General features: G+C 43.9%; 1 protein-coding gene across 1 annotated transcript in view; it reads left to right on the top strand.

Moving 5' to 3' along the window:
• Window positions 1-19,866, top strand: part of AKAP13 (A-kinase anchoring protein 13) — a 76,894-nt gene that overhangs the window by 8,217 nt on the left and 48,811 nt on the right. The window contains exons 2-4 of the mRNA XM_040570335.1: window positions 2,485-2,566; window positions 6,770-6,906; window positions 13,232-13,599. Of these exons, the coding sequence (XP_040426269.1) occupies window positions 2,485-2,566; window positions 6,770-6,906; window positions 13,232-13,599 (587 nt within the window). The remainder of the gene's footprint in view (window positions 1-2,484; window positions 2,567-6,769; window positions 6,907-13,231; window positions 13,600-19,866) is intronic.

Here is a 19,866-nt window from a genome sequence, read left to right as displayed (position 1 = left end):
ATTTATCCTCCTGTGTGTGTTCAGACTCAACCTCTAGATTTGCCTTTAATTAAATGTAAGATAATGTGCTCCAAACTAGATTCTGCTTTGGCTCAAGAGAAAAGAATATTAATCTGATTCTCATTGACTTTACGGTGATAATGTGATATTTATTGACTTTACAGCTCTTTCAAGAGTAAAAAGTATGTATAAACTCTGTAGTGAAGTTCGGTTGCTGAGGTTAGGTACTGCTCAGCCGTAGCAGGGTGGTTCTTCCACTGAAAGAAGCAGAAGTGTGACCCACTCCCCATGCAGCAGTTAAAACTAAACACCTTTATGTCACTTTGGAAAATAAGGGATCGTTCTTTTGAGTATTTGCTTACAAAAACCTTTGTCAAACTTCAGGGTACCCCTCTACCACCCCTCTTTTCCTCTCCACCCCTTATTTAATGTATATGTAACTGTTTGCTAATGGAGGTGCTGTACTGAGGCCTGTATCTGTGTGCATTCAGTGAGATGGTGTGGGGCAGCAGAAAAGAGAGAAGGTGCCATACACATGTGTGTAAATGTATATGTTTGAGTAGGGGTGCAGGGAAGAATGGGGTCTTGTATGTATGTATACTAGGGTCATATGAGATCTTCGATGGATATATGTGAGGACTCAGTGAGCAGAGGCAAGGAGCAGTTAGTGGCAAGTGTCCACCAGTGTGTGCACATCCAAGAAAACCAGTCTGTAAAACGGCTGGAAGCGGGGAGAGACGTCCAGGGCCGTGCACTGAGGTCACCTCGAGACCTCACTCCGGTACAGCATGAGGTCTTTGGCTCTCCTGAGAGACTCCTCTTTTCCCTCTGAGACCCGCTCTGTTCCTTCCCTGCCTCCCCCAGCAGGAGCTGCTGGCCAGGGAGGTCACAGCACCCTCGCTGCTGGAGGATTTTACGGGCACGTTGCATTCAGACCTCTCAGGTTTAGCCGAGCCTGACTTGGAGCAGCACAAGGGGACTAGCTGACCTGTCAAGGGCCCTTCCAACCCCGTTTTGTCATCACGCAAGTATGGAGGAGGACAAAACCTACGGAAGAAAAATGTGCAGCTGACTTTTTAGCTGACGGGTCTCGGGGAAGTGCTGACTTTGTGGTGTGGTGAGCAGGAGGGCACCGGGGGCTGACAGGAGCCCCCCCGATGCAGGGCAGGGGCTGCAGCCAGGCCACCACAGCAAGCGGCGCGCTCCTCAGGCTCGGCCAGAAGGGAAGGGACGGGGGTCCGTAGAGCAGCAAGTCCTGTCAAGGGTTGGGGAGTCGCAGATTTTTTGAGAAAGGAGAAGATCAAAGGGATAAGAATCTGGCAAGGGCCTGCGAGAACGGAGCAGGATCTCTGAGGAAATTTGGAGAAGGGCAAGAGGCAAAAAATAAGTAGTAAAAATTCTCTGTCTGACAGAGTTGGGGAAAAGGAAAGCCAGAGAGAGGGGAGGAGAAACATTTGTCATGTAAAGTAAGACAAGGTCATCCATTTCAGTGGCTTTCTTTTAGCTAGAACGTGTGGGATCGTGTGTGTGGAGGCAAGCAAGGAGCGGCTAGGCAGGAGGGGAAAAAACCTCTGGGTTGGGGTGAGATGGTCCGGGTGAGATTTGTGTGTGGGAAAGGCAGAACAGCCCTTGAGAGGGCAAAAAAGGGGTCTACAGACTCTACTAGTTGCAGACAGAAGTGGTGGGAATTGTATGCTGGGTGAGCCAAGGGTTGTGGATAATCCAACAAACTTCAGAGTTGAAGTTGGACAAAACAACCCAAGTGAGGATGAGTAAGGCACAGGCAGAAGGGGGAAGAAGGCCGAGAGCAGATCAGTCATCCCTGCTGAAAGACTGGAAGTCACGGAGAGGGTGAGGGACAGGGTGAGATGGTAAGGCTGATGTTGAAATAAACCATGTGACCGGGCTTAGTGTTAAAACGGGGTTTTCTGACAGAGTCGTCATTGGAGTTAATGCAAACACGAAGTCAAATACACAAAGCACTTCTGGTTCTCACGATGACATGGACACTTCCATAGCCCTCATTTCTGCACTATCAGACCTCCTTGCTGTCTTTAAGGTAATTAACTTTGCAGCAATATGGGTGGTAAGAAATTGCTGTCCCCTAGATAGTGAACTGAGGCAGAAGGCAGAGGAGTATCTTGCCTGCAGTCCCACTGCAAATGGAAGTGAGAATTGAAGCCAGGTTTCTCGAGTCCTCCACTAGTAGCTTAAACGCTGGCTCATCCTCCCTCTGAACTCCTGCCTTGAGCAGGAGCCACTTTAAGTCATGCTTTCTACGGGGAAATACAGCTTTTGGCATATGTAATGGTTTGTTTAGTGATGAAAAAAAAAAAAAGTAAGTTACTTTTGAAGTTTTTATTACTGGGACAAAATTAAGCCATAAGTATATACCTGCTGGTCAATGCAGAATTAAGTCGCAGAAGAGGCTAACATGATAGCAAAAGTGGCCTTTCTTTGATTTGCTCTTTCCGATTTTTTCAGATAAACCGTGAAAGCTGGTGCTCGCTGGAGCCATGTCCCGACTCTTCGCTGCTGGAGCGCAAGCGGACAAGGGAGTCTCCAGGTAAGCTGTGTGTTCTTGGCCAGCGCGCAGGCAGGAGAGCAGCCCTGTGGTTCTCCTTGCTTGTTTTCCTCGCCTTTTCTGCCCTTTTTTTTTTGTCATCCTAACCTCAGCGGGGAAAAATACGTAAACTAAAGAAAATGTGTAATGAATCTGTCGTGAGTCATTGTTAGCACATGGTTGCAGCACTTGACTTGTAGTGAGCTGGGTGGCGTGTCACCCTCTTAAGTAATCGTGCACTTGAAGGATTTCAGTATTTCAATTTTTCGATAAGCTTGAAAGAGAGGTGTGATAGAGAAAACTTTTGTTTTCTAGACAACATGGTAGTACAATAAAAGGGAAAAAAAAAAGTCAAATACGAATTCTCTTAATCCTTCTCTAGATCCAAATCAGTGGCTCGATGTTTTGTTTTGTTTTGTTTCTTTTTTTTTTTTTATTTCGTAAAAGTTCCCATGATTTCTAGGCTTCAGGAAACAGAAAGGCTGTTCAGAGCCATCGTTCCCACACCCTACCCACCAGCCCTGCGTGCTGGCGGGTGCTCTCTGTCTCTTCCACAGGGACAGAAAATCTTGTCTGGCAAGTTTCAAAGAGGGGTTCGTGTCCAAGATAAGAAAAAAAGCATTTCCTTTCATTGAATTATGCATGTTCAAAACAAATACAGTAATTTTTCTGGGCTCTGAATGGAGACTTTGCTTGGACTTTTCATTGAGTAGACACTTCTTGCTTTGTTGTCATTACAAGCAGGGATCTCACCTGAATCACCTTCAGTTTATCTGAGGAGATAGAAAAATAAGGATTTAATCACTGTTGAAGTGATTCAAATCCAATCTTTTCAGAATATAGGCTAAGAAGTAATGTTGTAGGTGACTGACCTGAGGGGTTTATTCTAGGTAGAAGTTCTAGCTCCCATCAAAGTGAAATAAACACTTTTTTTTTCCTTGACCAAAAAAAAAAAAAGAAAGAAGAAAACTTCCTGTGAAGTATAGGTTCAAATAGCCACTATCAGTGAATAGCTGTTTCATGAGTGTTTTACAACAGAACCTGCAATATCACCATGCTGCCTCTTTACTGTTTCCCTGCATCCCTTGCATCTAGGTAGGGTATTTTTAAGCTTTAAGCTTATCACGCTCCATTTGGCTGCAAAATTACATGGGCTCATTTGACTTGTTGAAACTGTAATCATCCATTCACATGGATCAATATTAGTTATATACTTATTAATTATCTAATACAATATTATACTACAGAAATATAATATTTATTATATAATCAGATAGCGGTACATAAATATTAATTAATAATTACAGTAATATGTGTCTGTAAGACAATGAGGCAGGTTTTTAACATGCTGAGAAAAATGTGCTCTCTTGCCTGCAGCAGCAGGAAAATCTCAGCTCTGCAAGTCCTGGCGTTCTAGAAATAATGGAGTTATGCTCACGTGTCCCACTGTAGCACTGTGCCCTGAGTGAGCTCTCATGCTGCGAAAGCAGGGAGGGGAAGGAAAAACCTGACAGCATGTGACAGCAATAAAACCAGCAGCTCTCCTAATGTGGCTAACGTAAAAGGACACAACTTGATAAGGAATTAGATCTTTTTCACCTGCTGAATAGTCCTGCCGAAATTGCTTGTAAGGATAGAGTCCTCAAATCTTGCAAAGTAACTTCAGGACCTGTAGCTTCACATTTTCTGCTCCTGCTTTTGAAGCTAAAAGCCTTGAGGAGTGTGGCAGCTACGTAGCTATCAGCATGCAATTAGGGGACTCAGCCCCATCTTGGAGGACATGAGGCTTTGGAAAAGAATTGTTTGGGAAGTTTCTTCCTAGGGCTTTTTACTGTGTAACTTTTTTTTTTTTACTTCTGTATCACGTGCAGAAGTGTGTTACCGTCATTTTATTTTTGTGTGAATCTCCACAGAGAGAAAGAGATGAGCATGGTTGCTCTGCAAGTGATGCGTGTGCAGCCAGCGGGCGGTGCACGTGTGATGGAGCCGTTCTTTGGGTGCCAGTGTTATGACAGTGCTGTCACCGGGGCTTGGCAGGTCACGGGTGGGAGCGACTGAGGGATGGAGCTCAGCATTGTGCAATGTGTGCGCAGTTCAAAACAAACAGAACAAACCCAACAAGCTGAGAAAATAAAAATAAAGAAATAGATAACCCCCGAACAACCAAAAATACCCTCTGAAAGGTGAGGGAAGAGTCAAGGCTTGGAGATCAGTGTCTCGGCACAAATGAAGTGAGGTGTGGGGTGTTCCCCCTCTCTCTCTGCTCCTCCTTGTCCTTCCCACCTTGCTGTCTCCTGTCCTCAGCCCTCTTCCACCCCGTGCTGCCCCTCGGTGGCTCCTGCAGAGCCTTTCGCTGCCACTTGTTATTTATCGGCTGGGTGAGGTCTTGGTTCGTTGGCGCAGCTGGACCGTCCCCGCTCATTTTCCACTGGAACGTGGCTCGAGCCCCTTTGTTTTTCAGTCTGGGCTTGGACAAGCTCTGCCGGCTGCCAGCTGGCCGGCCGGCCGCATCCTGGCCCGCTCCCTTACAGCCGCTCTGTCTCTTCTTTGCTTTTCCCTTTTTTCTTTTTTTCTTTTTTTTTTTCCTCCTTCTTCTCTCCCCTCTCGATTATGGAAAAGCAGTTCAGATTTTCCAGGTTTACTGAACGGGGAAAAGGCCGGGGGAACATTCGCGCCTCCTCCAACAAGTGCTTTTCCAGTTCTCCCCGGCGTGGAAACTCCTCGCTGGGGTGATGGGGTTTCCAGCCGACTTCACCGTCCCTGTGCCTTTGGAGGCAGCACCTCCACCCTGCCTCCATCCCTCCGACTGCCCCGGGTCCAAAAAGTCACCTCCCAGCAGCATCGGGTGGTCCCACGGGGACCAGGAGGCTCATGCAGTGCTGTCCCATGGAGAAGCCATGTCCTGTCCCGCAGGCAAACACTGAGCACTCCTGACTTACAAACACTGAGCCTGTTTCCCTAAGCTGAAATCCGCTGTTTATCTGGGGATGAATTTTAATTACAGTTAAAGTGAGCTTGAGCTTCTGTGAGAGACCAGAGCTAGCTTAACGTTATTCCTCCGACCATGTACTCGCTCCCATCGGCTGGGGTGTTTTATAGCTGCTGTCAGGCACAGTTCTGGATTCAGGCCAGGTAAGGGTAGGGAAAGAAAAAAAGTGGCTTTGAGCTACCCTACCCAACCCTGTGTTGATGTGTAAGCCTGCCATAGCCAAGGATGGAGTTTATCGACTGTAATTTAAGAGCCAACCAAAATTTTATTGGCCTTGTTCCTCTCCACGGAGCTAAACATGTTTTGGAGGTATCTTGTTTAGCTACAGCAGGTTGAAAAATAACACCTTTCTTTTTAAAATATACTAATAATCAGCAAGTAATTTTAGCTGGGCAAAAAGAATGCACAGTTATTGCCAAAACTGTCATTAATACCTTTCCCTGAAGGCTAAAAAAAAATGAAATGATATACAGACGTTATTGATGCAGACACATGTCTGTTAAAGTTTTTGGAAAGAACAGCCTTTCTCGATGGCTGTGGTTATTTCTGTGCTGCTAATCACCCTGCTACAAACAGCTGGAAGCGTTTTATACAGAAGGAAGGGATTCAACATGCTTAGATTTAAATGTTGGGAGCTATGAAAGCTTGTGAAATTTTAAATAGTGCTTGATTTTTGAGTCTTAAAGTAAAACTTGTCATAGAAGTCATACAATTGTTTTTTCAGTGAGAAATATAGAGGTAACCAAGTAACTGGATTGATGTGCATTTTAAAAGTACCTTGGCATTTGAAAGTTAGAGGGAATTAATCGTTTTTAATTGGGGAAGAAAGTTAATATTGTTGACTTATATTTATACATTTATTGAATATGAATCTAATTTTGCAATTGCTGCAATCAATAGGAAGGAAATAATCCTGTTATGCTCAGTGTGGGGGTACCTGATGTATAGCATATTTATCGGCACCGGAAACTACAAGCATAGATGGCTGCTTAATGTAGAATTTCTGTTTGTGTGTTGTACTTCGATGATGCGTACCAAGCTTTAAAAAATTTATAAATTCTTTATAAATTTGCCATCTGGTTTTTAGGAAGTGAACTCAATTTATAAAGCTGCTCTCTGTTGTTTTAAACCTTTGAATTTACTGAGTGTGTGCAGGTTGGATGTTTGGATGCTGCAGAACACATCAGACAGTAACTCTTTCTGCTTTGCTCCCCTAGAATGTGAGAACTTCTTGGAGGATGGGCTGAGCAGCGTCTGTGCCTCATCACAGGGTGTCCTTAAAAGAGAGTCCGGGAGCGAGTCTGACCTCTTCCCCTTGCCTGGTGATGGGATGGAAGACCTTGTCTTTGGAAAGGTAGGAAAGTCTGATTGGGGTATGGTTCAAAAAGTTCTGAGGCTTGATTCTGTAAAGCCATGCTGTAAGCTCTTAATTGTCTTGGTTTCGCTGGTGAGTTAGAAACCTGGAAGTGATTATCCTGGAACGGAATGGATGGGAAGGATCTGGTCCCCTCTTCAGCTGCAACAACACGAGGGATGTATTTGCTTGCAGCACAATTCCAAAAACTGTGCACCCCCTGATGTTGAAAAGATGAAAGCAATTGTGACTGTCCAAAAGTAAATCAGACGTTAGGGAAACAGTTGAAAAAGTGGATTTTCTTCATTAATGACTGCACAGACTGTATGAAAGCCATCTTTAACTAATGTAACAAAGAGCTTTTCTCCAGCAGGCGTGACCTCTGCACTGACACCTTCGGAATCATATACAGTAATTCACAGAAGAATCAGTGTTTTTCTGTAAATTCAATGTGACTCCCTTAATAGGAAGGAAATACTCATTCTAAATACTTAAGGCCAATTCCAGGGAACAGTTTTGTTGCCAGGGTAACATACCTTTAGTGCCTTTTTGCGTGCAAGCAGAAGGAAAATGTTTTCAAGTTTGCTTAAAATCAACAACAGGAGTCATTACTAACCTTAGTCATCTCTGTGCCCTTTGTGTTGCTCATGGATGAGAAGGGGAGGGAGGAGTGGGCGAAACCAGAGGTACAGATCAGCCTCCTGAGCAGAGGATGCCTCACTTCAGCGTTGCCTGTTGGTCTTCGGCCATCTGCAAAAGAGCAGCGCAAACGTATTTGGAGGGCAATTGGGTTTTGCTTTTTAGAAGCCTTCTTGCTTGTAATGGATAGTTTTATGCACCCAGGAAATGGTGCAAAATGAAAGAGGACATGAACTTCCTTAGAGCATCCACCACATTGGTTGCAGCTCCGTGGAAACTTCTGCTTAGATTCTGTGTGGCTTTAACTAGATCAGAGTTACCTGTTTGAGCAGTCACTGTTCCTGCTCTGAAAAACTACATTTTCAGACTAGGTTTCACACTTTGCTTGCAGAGAAATATATATAATGAGAAAAAAAAATCTGTATGGATAAATCAAATCAGATGATGTTGAATATTTTCCAGCGGGACGGGAAACACCACAGCCTGGGCTAAGTGATCTCATGTGCTATAAATGAACGGTAAAGTCATCCTTAATGCATGTGGTAGGGCATAGAGCTCACCAGCCTCACCCTTTCCCATCTTACTCCCAAAGAGCTGGGGGACCCTGGATTCTGAGAGTATAAGGCTGTTTGGCAGAGCAGAAGACTGTCTTCAATTCGCTTGTGTAGAATGAATTACAACAGCAGACTTTGTCATTTGAGTCTCATTTAATGGTTGTATGGGGATGCGTGGGAGAATAGTGCTGTGAGAACACAGTACGTTTTATAACATACAGAATTTTAGCTTTTTCCCTTTCTTTTATGTGGAAAGTTCGCCTCTCCAAATATGCAAAGCAAAAATTAAAAGTTAAAACGAATAGGTAGTGCTACGTAGTGGGGGTGCTGCAGGGCAAAGGAGGAGGTACTGGGGAGGTGGATCTTCAATTGCCAATGAAGAAAAGGCAGAGTGAGGAAATTTTCCTTGTAGAAAGGGAAACCTTTTCTTAATTTGGCAGCCCTTGCATTGTTCTCATCATTTGGTGGATTGCAGGCTTTGTCTAGAAATGCGTAAAGTTCAAAAGGTTTAAAAGTTTGGTTTAGGACGTCATTCAAAGCTAATCACAACCCTACTCACTTCTTTTTTTTTTTTTCTTTGGTCTCTGCTTTGCTGGCTAACTCAATTCCCTGTGTCCCTTCTTTTCTACAGTTACAGTTATTTATATAAGGACCAGAGACACTCGCTTAGAGTAGCGAGCTTGGTCCTAAATTCAGCCTAGCCCTTTATATAGGCTATTGAGCACAGCTGGTGGAAATGGAGGTTACAGATATTTTTAATAACCATTAAAATAAGTGCTGGATTTAATCTTTCTTCTGCAAAGTACTATAAGATACATTTTTCGGTTGTAGTCAATTCGTTATAACCCTAATAAGTACTACCATTTTCATATTTAATTGGAAAGAGAGGGTATGTTTATGAACAAAAAGCGGATCTCAAGCCTTTCAGTATCATGACTGCTAGTGGTATTGCTGGTCCTGTTCTTGTTTCCCCTTTGTATGGAGCAAGAGTTGAACTTTCATCTATCAGAGTTTTGTTGTTGTTTTACAAGCTGCTCCTTCTCTCTTAACTGTTTAATACATTAAAGGAAATTGAGGAGGAATGAGCTACTGTTTAGCCAGGCTCTTTGGGATGTTTCCATAAAAATAACTTGAAGTTCCTGGACTTTAAGCCCTGGTTCTGTTCCAGGACTGTGAAGAACTGGGGTCTGTGGAGTCGTGAAATCTGCAGGTGCCTTAGAGTGTCTCTGATGTTAGGTGGGGCTTTCATTGCCGCCTTCTCACCGTCTCCTTTTTTCGCTCCGAATGATGCATGCTGAGCTGCGTAACATCAGCTCCCGGGTTCAGATACCTTTAGCATTAAAACCTGGCTCGTTTTTTCAGACTTGAGAGGCTGTCGCTGAAATCCAGAAACCGCTTCCAACGTGAGGTCTACGGCTCCAGCAGAATAATTTCTTTTATTTATTTTTTTTTGCGTCAGTGCTTCATTCCCATGTCCTCGTCATCCTCCTCTTCCTTCTCTGTCTCTACTCAGCCGTCTGGGCAGACTTTGCAACACCCTTCTTCTTGAGTGATTAATGCTGCATAAGGTCATTTCTCACAATCATCTGGCAACATCCTGGGGCGTAGCCCCTACGCTTTGCTCATCTTAACTTTTAACCTGCCACTGAAATTCAACATTACTAGGAAGTTTCTAAATGCGCCCCTTGGGAACTGATTCAGATGCAAGGCCCTTGGGAAGTCAGGGACCTGCAGCTCATTGTCAAAGAAAAGGGTTGCAACTTAATGTTTAGTTTCTGCCTTTGTTTTGGTTTGATCAAGGAAATACACAAATCCATAAATCTTTTGTATTTATTTTCTTGGAGTTACTGTTTCTCTTTCAGAAACAGAAACCAAATCCTCAGAAATTAAAGTTTGGAGAGAGGGGCTTTCAGCGGGGGAAAGCTATTCCACTCCAAATCATAAACACAGTGATAAATAATTTATAGGATTCACTACAGAGAACTTCGGGCATCCTGGAGCCAACAGCAGATCTGAATGAAAAATGATTCTGCTAGGTTATGTATCAAGCCAACCGAAAAAGTTGTCTCCCTTAATGGCATGCCAAAAAAAGTTTAGGACGCAAAGGTCTTTTTTTTTTCATTTTATTTTCCTTTATATACCATGACACCATTAATGTCTTTGTCACATGGAAAATCAGGGGACAGAGTAAGTTCATCTCTCAGCTTTTTGCTTGTTGTCGTCAAGAAAATAATTGAAAGCACATTTCAATTTCTCTTATCAAGACCTCTTACAGATGAATGGATTTAGTTGAAGAAGCTACCCTATACCCCCCTACCGTCTTACTGATTTCTCTTATCCCTATTCAGGAAGAATATATGCTCTTTCTCAAACGCTCTCTTTTTACGTCTTTCCTGTTTTTTTTTTCTTACTGGTTCTCACAAAGTACTGGTTTCTGACAGAAGAGAAAGTGCCCATTAGCATGTCTGTAAAGACACCAGTATTATGGTCATAATTACAGGTTGAATTAATTGAGGTGCAATGCAGCAAGCCTAACTTGAAGAAAATTAATATTTCTTTAATGGTTCCCTATTCCTGTAGGAAAAGAACAAAATAGAGAGCTGTTTCCGTTCTGCAAACAGGGAATTTTCTTACTCAAATAGGATTAAACAGCAACGTATATTTACTGGCACTTGGCCAGCTAACTAATTTTTTGCAGGGGTGGCTACAATATAGATGTTCCTTAGATGTGTCAGCCACACTTGGCAGTTTCCAGAGTCCTGGTCCTTCATATTAACTATTTTCATTTGTTTAAAACAAAACAAAAACAAAGAAAAAGAAACAAACAAAAAACCCCACAGATCATTTAAGTGAAGGAAGAACAATGTTTATAGCAATACGCATGGGCCACAAGTTCAAGGAAACTGTTTATTGTGTTCTCTGGTCTGTCGGATGCTCTGGGTAAGACTTGAAGTGGACTAAATATATTGCACATTTTCAAATATCTCTCTGAACTGCACTTTACAATAGAAATCCTAAATCTTCCCCCCTAGAGAAGCATTTTTTGTTCTGCCTTTTAAACTGGAGCAGTATTTCTCATTGGAGAAATAAAAACTCACTTTTTTTTACTCTGGAGCTAATGCTCCCCTGTATAATTCGGTGTTCTGCACTACTGTGACTAGATTTGAATCCAAATTTAATGCTCCCGAACTGTCCCATCCTTCCACTGCACAGCTGGCATGTGGTCATCTCTCCTCCAGCTGTGCTGTCCCGATGTCCAGCACTATTTTCCTGCGTCTCAGGAAAGCAAAGCAGACTGCTTCCTCTGCTGAAGGAGTGTTATCCACATAATGACTACTTAATTTGTCTGGATTTAAGCAATTCAGTAAGCTCTCGTCCTGACTCACACAAATATCAGATTATCTTGAATAATGCCAAACATAATCAAAAACTTTGCAGGGCATGAATTTCAGTTCTCTCTGGCTTTAACCTACACTTCCTATTTAAATATGTGTCAAATCCAATACTTCAAAGTTGTGGTAAAATATTACTATAATTTGCATAAATTCGTGGTTAATATTTGACATTCCTTGCCACGAAAGGAATGCCTTTGGGTGTATTTTTACTGTGCTGTTTAATATTGGGTGTTAAAAGCGGGTATTGTGCAGTGCATGTTGTCTTTTTTGTTCCTTTTTGATGAATGAGAGAGGGGAAATAGTGTGGCAGCATTATTGAAACCACCTTAGGAACATTTTTGTCTACCTGTTAAACTGAAGGAAGAATAAAAAAGCAGCCAAAACTGAAACGGGGCTTCCCGTTACACTGTGAAATGCTTGATTAGAATACTTTAGGAACACTTTGGTGTCTTTTTATTTGATTTAACAGGAAGCTTTTTCCTTATAACATACACCCATAAAAGCTCAGAGTGTCTGGAGCCCTTCACACTGCTGGGCTCGACGGGAGCAGGAGGCGAGGATGCTGCTCATCCTCTCCCGCGTGGGTTGCGGTGTCCATCGCCCTTCCGAGAACAGGATTTGTGTTCTGCCGTCCTCTGCCAAAGGCGAGCTGACAGACTGCAGCTCCCTGAATGCTCAGCTTCTGCTGAGAACCACCGAGCGTGCTATTTGAGGACAATTAGCTGCTGTGGCTTTGGTGAATAGTCTATTATATATGATCTGACAGATCGTTCTGCCTACTATTATTTTAAATGATACAGTGCAGGGCTCTGCAGGAGGATAAATTGAAACTTCCCACATCAGTCCCTCGGGGCAGACACCATTTCGGACTGAAGGTGATGTCAGATACATGCTTGTGTTTTTTATCCTAGCCACGGGGAACACAGAATAATCATAGGCTCTTTCTAGGCTGTATTGTCAGCACGTGGCCTTTTGCCAAAGAGAACCAGTTTGGGTTCCACTTACGGCTTTTGGAACAAACTAGACCAAAAATTGCAGTATGAACCGAGACCTGTAATGCTGTGGGCTGATGCTGTGGAACAGTATTTTTCAATTACAGTCGGATTTGAAAAAAAAACGCTGCAAACCCTGGCATTAACTTTTTGCTTAATGGAAAGTAGCAGGGGACGGGGATTTAAGCCTTTACTTTTGTCTGGTTTCTGCTACTGAATAATGGTTCCTTTTGCGCTGCACGGTGCAGCAGAGCAGTGTGTTGCCGTTGAATTCTCCTGGCTGAAAAGTGCAAACTGTCCTGGATCACCGAGGAGAACCTGGTGTTGGTCATCAGGAGTCCCCACGACCCGTTTCCCCCTTAATCACTCTCTGTCATTAACACCTGGTAAATCTTTGGCAGTTTTCTGCCCCTGACTGATAACAGGTTCAGCCAGAAATGGCAGGAGCAGGATTCTGTGCAGCATGAAGAGCGATAACACAGAGATAAAGGCACGCAGAGGAGCCGAGCCCGGGGTTATGGCAGCTGGGGTCTCACGGGATGCGTTTCAACCTCTTTTGAAACCAGAGCAAAAAGTCTCATTGCTGTCACTGCTAATTTCGCCTCATGCTCTCCACTAAGAAATCTCTCAGTTCACATGAAATATAAATGTTCTTTACATTTATTAAAAACGATGCTTCTTTTAAATGTTAAATGTACGCCCTTAGCTTCGCCTTCATTTTGTTTTTTGTTCTCCTCCGCAGCAGCCTGAGGAGGAGCAGTCCGCTTGCGATATCACCAGCTCCAGTTCCTCCGCGGATGACACCATGTCCTTGGAAAGGAACTCGTCCCTGGGCAGTGACACGTCCCTTCCCTTCCCGCCTGCAGTGAGCTTCGTGCAGCCCAAGGACAGGCGCAGCCTGGATGGGAGCTGCACGAGCATGGTAACCCCAGAGGGAGGAGAGGGCGAGCCCGCTGGCTTGGGAGAGAAGGACGAGGAACTGGACAGCATCACAGATGTGCCCACTCCTTCCTCCGTCCTGAGAAACTCCATGCGGCCGCTGTCACCTTTCCGTCGCCACAGCTGGGGGCCGGGGAAGAACGCCACCAATGAGGCAGAAATCAATCAGAGGAGGTGAGTGGAAAGCTAATCTGCTTTGCTTTGCACCCGCTCACACAGAGTTACCAGAGCTTTGGACTCAGTGTGATAAAACAAAAAAATTGAAGATGTCACTCTTAAATACTCTTCTTTTTTTCACTCATAGGAGTAAAAACATTCTCCTAACTTACATATTTTCAATTAACTTTCAGGATGAAAGTACTTAATACCTACGGTACACTGTAGCTTTCCAGAGGACAGAAGGAATAACTCAAAGCTAATTAGAGCGAATGAAAATACCTTGGGACAGGTCTTCCATCTGAACTGTCACCACCTCTTTCTATAGGAAGGGCTTTGTTAAAGGAGTTACTGGAGTGTTAAATCTCATTGACTGCAAAATAAACACAGCCATTATTGCTCTGACTGTGTATTAAGAAAGAGAACAGAACCCAGGGTTTAAAAAGGGGTGTAGAAGCTCCTCATTTGGTGTAATGGAAGGGAGGGTAGTCCCTGCTGGACTGTTGATAATTTTTTTAAGGAACTGGTTTTACCTGAGTCTCTTGTGGACAGTAAGTCCCATCTAACACATCACCAAGTCCCTGTGAAGAGTCTCCCTCTTCCCTTTTGTTCTTTCAGAAGACACAAGAGGGGCAGCTACAGCAGGCCATGCACCTGTAGGAATAAAAGGTGCTCAGTCCTCCATCTCAGTGGGAAAAAATGAAGATGATGCAGGCCAATAACAGAATTGGTATAATGTTCACAACCGTGCCCAATGCAGACGGGCACTGTTTGGGCTGCAGAACACTTGGGGTCAAACCCTGCCCTCTCTGAAGCCAGCGTAGGTTTGGCCATTGTTTTTCATGCATTTTTATGCTCACAGAACAGACGCAGGCAGTGGTTACGGCAGGGTTAAGGGGCCGTATCCTGCCACAGACCCCGTGAAGACCTGCAGAGGCTGCGAGGCACAGCGTGATGTGCGGCGCTGCTCCCAGGCTGCCTGCCCCAGCTGAGTGCTGCTGTCAATGTGGGCAGCAGGCTTTTAAGATAAATGGGGCCATTATATTTATGATGCCATTAAATTAAAACTGGCCACTGAAAACAGGTTCCTAGAAGGTTGTTACTGGCCCGCTAGGATAATGCAGTGAGAGGCAGCAGTCTCCCAGTGGAAACTTGTGCATCCTTTACACATTAGGATCTGTGTGGATAACTAAAGGAATATCATAGGCCCTTCAGATTTTAAAGTCAATGTTGAAAAACATTCAGGACCCCATAAGTAACATAGGGTGAAATATTTTTTATTGTAATTCCTGTTTGGTTAACTGCTGCCACCTTTTTTGGCTTCATTCATGGTCCCCAGGTAATATTCCAATAAATTAGGCAATACCTATCTTTTAAAGCTACAAAAGAGTCAGCATCAGATATACGTGCAGGTTTATGACAGCATGAGCCCATAAGCTCATAAACTCACTTAGAAAGATTTATTTTTAAGTGTAGGACCTGTTATGTAAGGTTTTCCGAGGGTAATAAACTGCATAGCTGGCAATTACTGCTAACGCTTAACAGATGGGGTTAAATTCTTCTGCATCAGAGTTCAGAGGCGGTTTCTGATATGGGAAAATGCATTCGTTGTAAATGTAAGACGATTTCAGTAAAGGAACAGTAATTATTCTCATATGGTCTTAGATGCAGCTGCTGCTACGTAAGGATAGCTGTCACATAGGTCAATTAGAAAAGAAAAGCCGGGAGGGTCTTTGCTGCTGATTTGATTCCAATTTGGTTTTGTGTTCCTGTTACGAAGGAATTTGGATTATTTGTTTTTGTTTTCTTTTCTTTTCTTTTATCTTTGTTCTTTTCATACGTGGCTGTTGTGATGTTGAGATTCTCGTTGCTTAGCGAGCGATGAGAAATACCGAGGAAGTGGAGCCCAAACAAGTGGCTTTCGTACAAGTCAGTTAAACTTGGGGCATGTGCTTATTTATTTCACATGCAGTGGATGCTTTTCCATTTAAAGGGGAAAACTCCTTATAGTAATTTCACTTTTGCAAACATTTGAAAGGAAGCTACGTGGAGCACAAGCCTTGGGTAAGGGTAGGACCTGCGCTGCCCCCCATCACCCCATGTTTGCTCCCACACCTCCTTTGCCTCCCGTGGCACTTCTTTGCCACAGCAGTGAGCAGGTTGCAGTCACTAAACGAGCAGAAAATGAGCCAGAAAAGAGGGAATTGCCACCAGACCCAACCCAGGGAGCGGAGTTGGGCTCCACAGGGGAGCAGGGCCACTCGCCTTCACAAGCAAGCTGCGGCGGCAGCCGAGCTGCAGAAGATGCCTCCTGCCCCAGCCAGGATCTTGCAGCCTGGTCCATCCCCCGGTCCGACCAGAAACAATCCTGTCCTGTCTGTGCAGGGAGCAGAGTTGGGCTTGAACAGAGCTGCTAGGGCAGGACCCAAGGAGCCTACCCAAAAAATCCATCTTTTGTAGGATTTAGTCTTTTCCAATGTTGTGTTTTTGGTTTGTAAGAGGGATGAGCATAACAAAATGTTCACAGAAAAGATTAAAAAATTTAATCATCTTAAGGAAAATGTGAAAACATGCTTAGTTCCCCTCTGCTCCTCCTCTCTCCTCAAACACACTTTATGGATAATCCTCGTGTCGACATTTTGCTTTTAAAAATACAAAGAAAACTAACAAGGCTTCCACAAAAGCATGTTCATCCTTCAGTAATTCCTAACATTCACGGCGGATTTGAAATGCCTGTCTTTCGACAATAATGCAGTGTTTTTCACGTTCGTGTCTGAGGGAAGAAATGCCTGCATTTTTCACTGATGGATTAAGCACTGCAAAACTCAAGCCGTTGTTAATCACGGTTGTTAACAGCTTCTGTCAAATATTTGTGCTTATCTAAACTTAAAACTGACCTGGCTTGGGCAGCAGCTAGGTTGCAACATGGTCAGTACCTGTTAAACCTTTCTGTAAGGGAAAAAAACATTATTTGTGAGAGAGAGGAGGAAAAGAGAGGCTCATCGCTTCGTTCAGTACTTCATTTTGTGTTTTCTTTGTACTTCCATTCTCTCTGTTGTTTGTCTGTTGGATATTACTCCTTCAGCTGCCATTTGTTCATTTTGTTCCATCCGAGTGTCTGACCACTGTCCATGATTCATTTTCAGTTCAATGCGAGTTCTGGGGGATGGTATAAAGAAGCCTCCCATTCATAGGAGAAGGTACAAAGCCAGCTAACGTGACTAACCGTTTTGTGTTTGAGTGTCTACTAACCCCATATCGTCGTCGTAGTAAACCTGGGACTGGTCCCTACCTCTCAGAGCATTCCTGGTAGAGTTGTACCCCCTGCTTGGCTGCCTTCCCTCTCCAGCCTGACCCAGGGCAATTTTTCTGACCTGCAGAGCATAATCTCAAGCTATTTTCTCCGGAACAATATTATTAATAACTTGAAGACATCTCAGAACTTAAATTCTAAGGTTTTGGCATGTGTAAGATTTGGGCTGTATTAAAATAACTGTTTACCTGGAAGCGTGTGCCTGCCTTGTACCTAAAGCACATCCGAGACTTGTGCCAGGCCTTGCAGGAGGGGCACCTGGAGAGGGGATGCACCGAAGCAATCTCAGAGGTACAGAACACTCTGTACGTCTGCAGCTTCTTAACTTAAATGGCTTTAATTTTGCTCTTTTGCTGTTTTTTAAAACCATCTCCTTAACATATAGAAAGTGTTTTTTTTCTTTACTTCCATGCATTTTCTGGTTTCCTTCTGTATAGCACGCTTTCAGTTCCTCATCCAGCACGCAGATCTGTATTTTCACTCACGTAACCTTTCAGCTGTCTACTAACACAGAAAATAGAACACTGAATTTTTGACTCAGCAGCCATGCGGACTGGCCACATCGATACGTTTTTAGGTTACCAAAAAAAGAGAAGTTTAACCTCTCCCCTTCCGTGGTTCACCCTCTTCTGGTCTCACCCTAGCCTGCTGCTTCTCCTCCTGCAGCAGGTTAACTGAGGATTTCTCTTCCCTTGAAATGGCTGCGGTTACCTGAAGTGCGTGTTAGATGTGTGTGTAAACAAACTACTATATTTCCACAGATGGAAAAAATGTTTCTAGGGCCTTACCATGCATCAGCATAAATGAAGCCATATGAGCAGGGCTGTACAGTTCAGGAGAGGGCTCTTAAAGGAAAGGCACAAGAAAGAACATGCTTTTTCACTTCTAAGAAGCCACTTTATTTGCATTACTCTGCTCCGGGGGAAGAAGTACAGAATTTGTCTTCTCAGCTCATGCAAATGAACATCATTTTAGCATTTGGCTGTTAATACTACCACAGCTCCTACACAGGAGACCTTGAGTCATAATATCCTGAAACGTTGAACTTGTATGGAAAGTAAAGAAAATGTCTCAAAGAGGCAACCTAAAATACCTGGTCAGTTTTGAGAATATCCCATTCTCTTATTATTTTCTGGCCTCCCAGCCATTTTGATATTATCTAACACCAGTTGCAGAGCAACAGCCTGAAAGTAATTCCATCAGTTTGTGCTCTCACACAAGGCTGTTGTATATAACAGCTCTCCCTCCTCCCCACGTCTTTTTCTGTAAAGGGTTTTTGCATGCTATGCAGCAATCTTGTTCTTGTTTTTATGGTGTTGCCAACAGATTGTGGGTGGCTCACCAGGAGCATTGTAATTCTGGCAGAGGCTGCTTTCCATAGCCCTTGCCAAAAGGCCTTTATCCTTCCCTGAGATCTTCCACCACTTCCTGGCCTCCTTCTGCATGTATGCACAGCTCCTCTCCCTCCCCTCTTCTGCCTCCCTTTCCTGCAGTTTTAGCACTTGCTGTTGTCGCTGTCATGTGTTACGACAGGCAGAAATAGGGCATCTTTTAAAGTGCGCTGTCAGGTGTAAATGGTATGTAGTTTATTTAATGAGGATAATTCTCTATTCTTCAATTCCGAAGTGACCACACAAAATTGCTGACTTCTGCACACAAGTCAGTGGCAGGAGGTCAGCGTAAGCACAGCTCCAAGGGCCCAGCAGTGTCGTGGCCACAAGCAGATGGCTGGCGGGAGCAAGAAGAGGGAGAGCATGGTTGAAACCTTCCTTGGGGTACCATGGTGTAGTTGATCATGAAAAAGTCCTTGAAATACTGGCATATGATGGGGAGGTCTTCACAGAGAATACTTAGGTACAGAGCTGAGAGCTACCAGCGCAGAGCACCTGGAGCGTTGGGCTGCAAAGCGTAGGTACTTGAGATACATCCTCACCCAATTAACATCCTTAATAAAGCAGATAGTAATTATCTGCACTCCAACACTGAATACCAACCACCAAATCCTTCCTGGATGTTTTCAGGATTGTGCTGTGTGTGGAAACAATCCAAGGACTTGGCAAGTGACAGATGTAGTCAGTGGCTTTGAACCTTCCTTTATGCCATCTGAGGTTTCTGGCGTTCACAAATCCTGGCCCAGGGATGCTTAGACTTGTGCTGCTCATTCTGTAGGCTCCTGGCCTGGAGCAAAGCATGCTCTGGCCACGTCCTTTCCATGCGTGGATCAGAGACCAGGGGCTGGGAGCAGGGCTGGTGCAGCACTGCGTTGGCAGGTCTGTGCTGATGCAAAATTTCCTTCTGATGGCGTACGTTTCCTGGACAGCTTTTCCAGTATTTAGGGGTCTTTTGTATGCTGTAGCTGACAAGAAGATGGATTTCTTTGTGTCTGCAAAACCTGCAATTGACCCATGAGATTGCGGAGAAAAAATAACAAAAGCAGTATTTAAAATGACAACCAAAATATTTGCATTCTGTATTTGCATTGCTTATGTCTTTCCTGATGTAACTTGGGATTCTTTTGGGGTATGGGAGCTGAAAGGTTTTCTAGTCAAAGCACTGCTTGAAGGACCCTGATTTGAATTAATCCCAAGTTAATAGCAAGACAAGCTGTTTTTTTTCCTCCCAGCCTCTTCCGCTGATTTGCTGTGCAGCTTTTCAGAATGTAACTCTCCATCCTTACTTTTCCCAAGTGTAGCCTGAAGTTATTAATTCTTGTATGGAGGGGATTACGTGATTAAATATTTGTAAGGGGTTCTTTTCCTGATTTTGGAATGAGAGGTACCAGAAAAATACTAATCATGACTAACACAATGGCTGTGTGATTACTTATGCAAAATTGGCTTTGGTGTGTTTCAGCCCTGTGTTCCCCAAAACATCTCTCCCCACAAGGAGCAGTTTCTCTGGTCCATTGTATACTCGCGGGTGGGATGGGTTTGAGGGAAGTACAGGCTGTCCTGCTACCTGTTTGGTGTGTT

The sequence above is a fragment of the Cygnus olor genome, chromosome 11, assembly GCF_009769625.2.
Source record: "Cygnus olor isolate bCygOlo1 chromosome 11, bCygOlo1.pri.v2, whole genome shotgun sequence".
Classification (NCBI taxonomy): domain Eukaryota; kingdom Metazoa; phylum Chordata; class Aves; order Anseriformes; family Anatidae; genus Cygnus; species Cygnus olor.
Note: the sequence above shows the minus strand (reverse complement) of the source record. Positions and strands in the feature narration are given on the sequence as shown.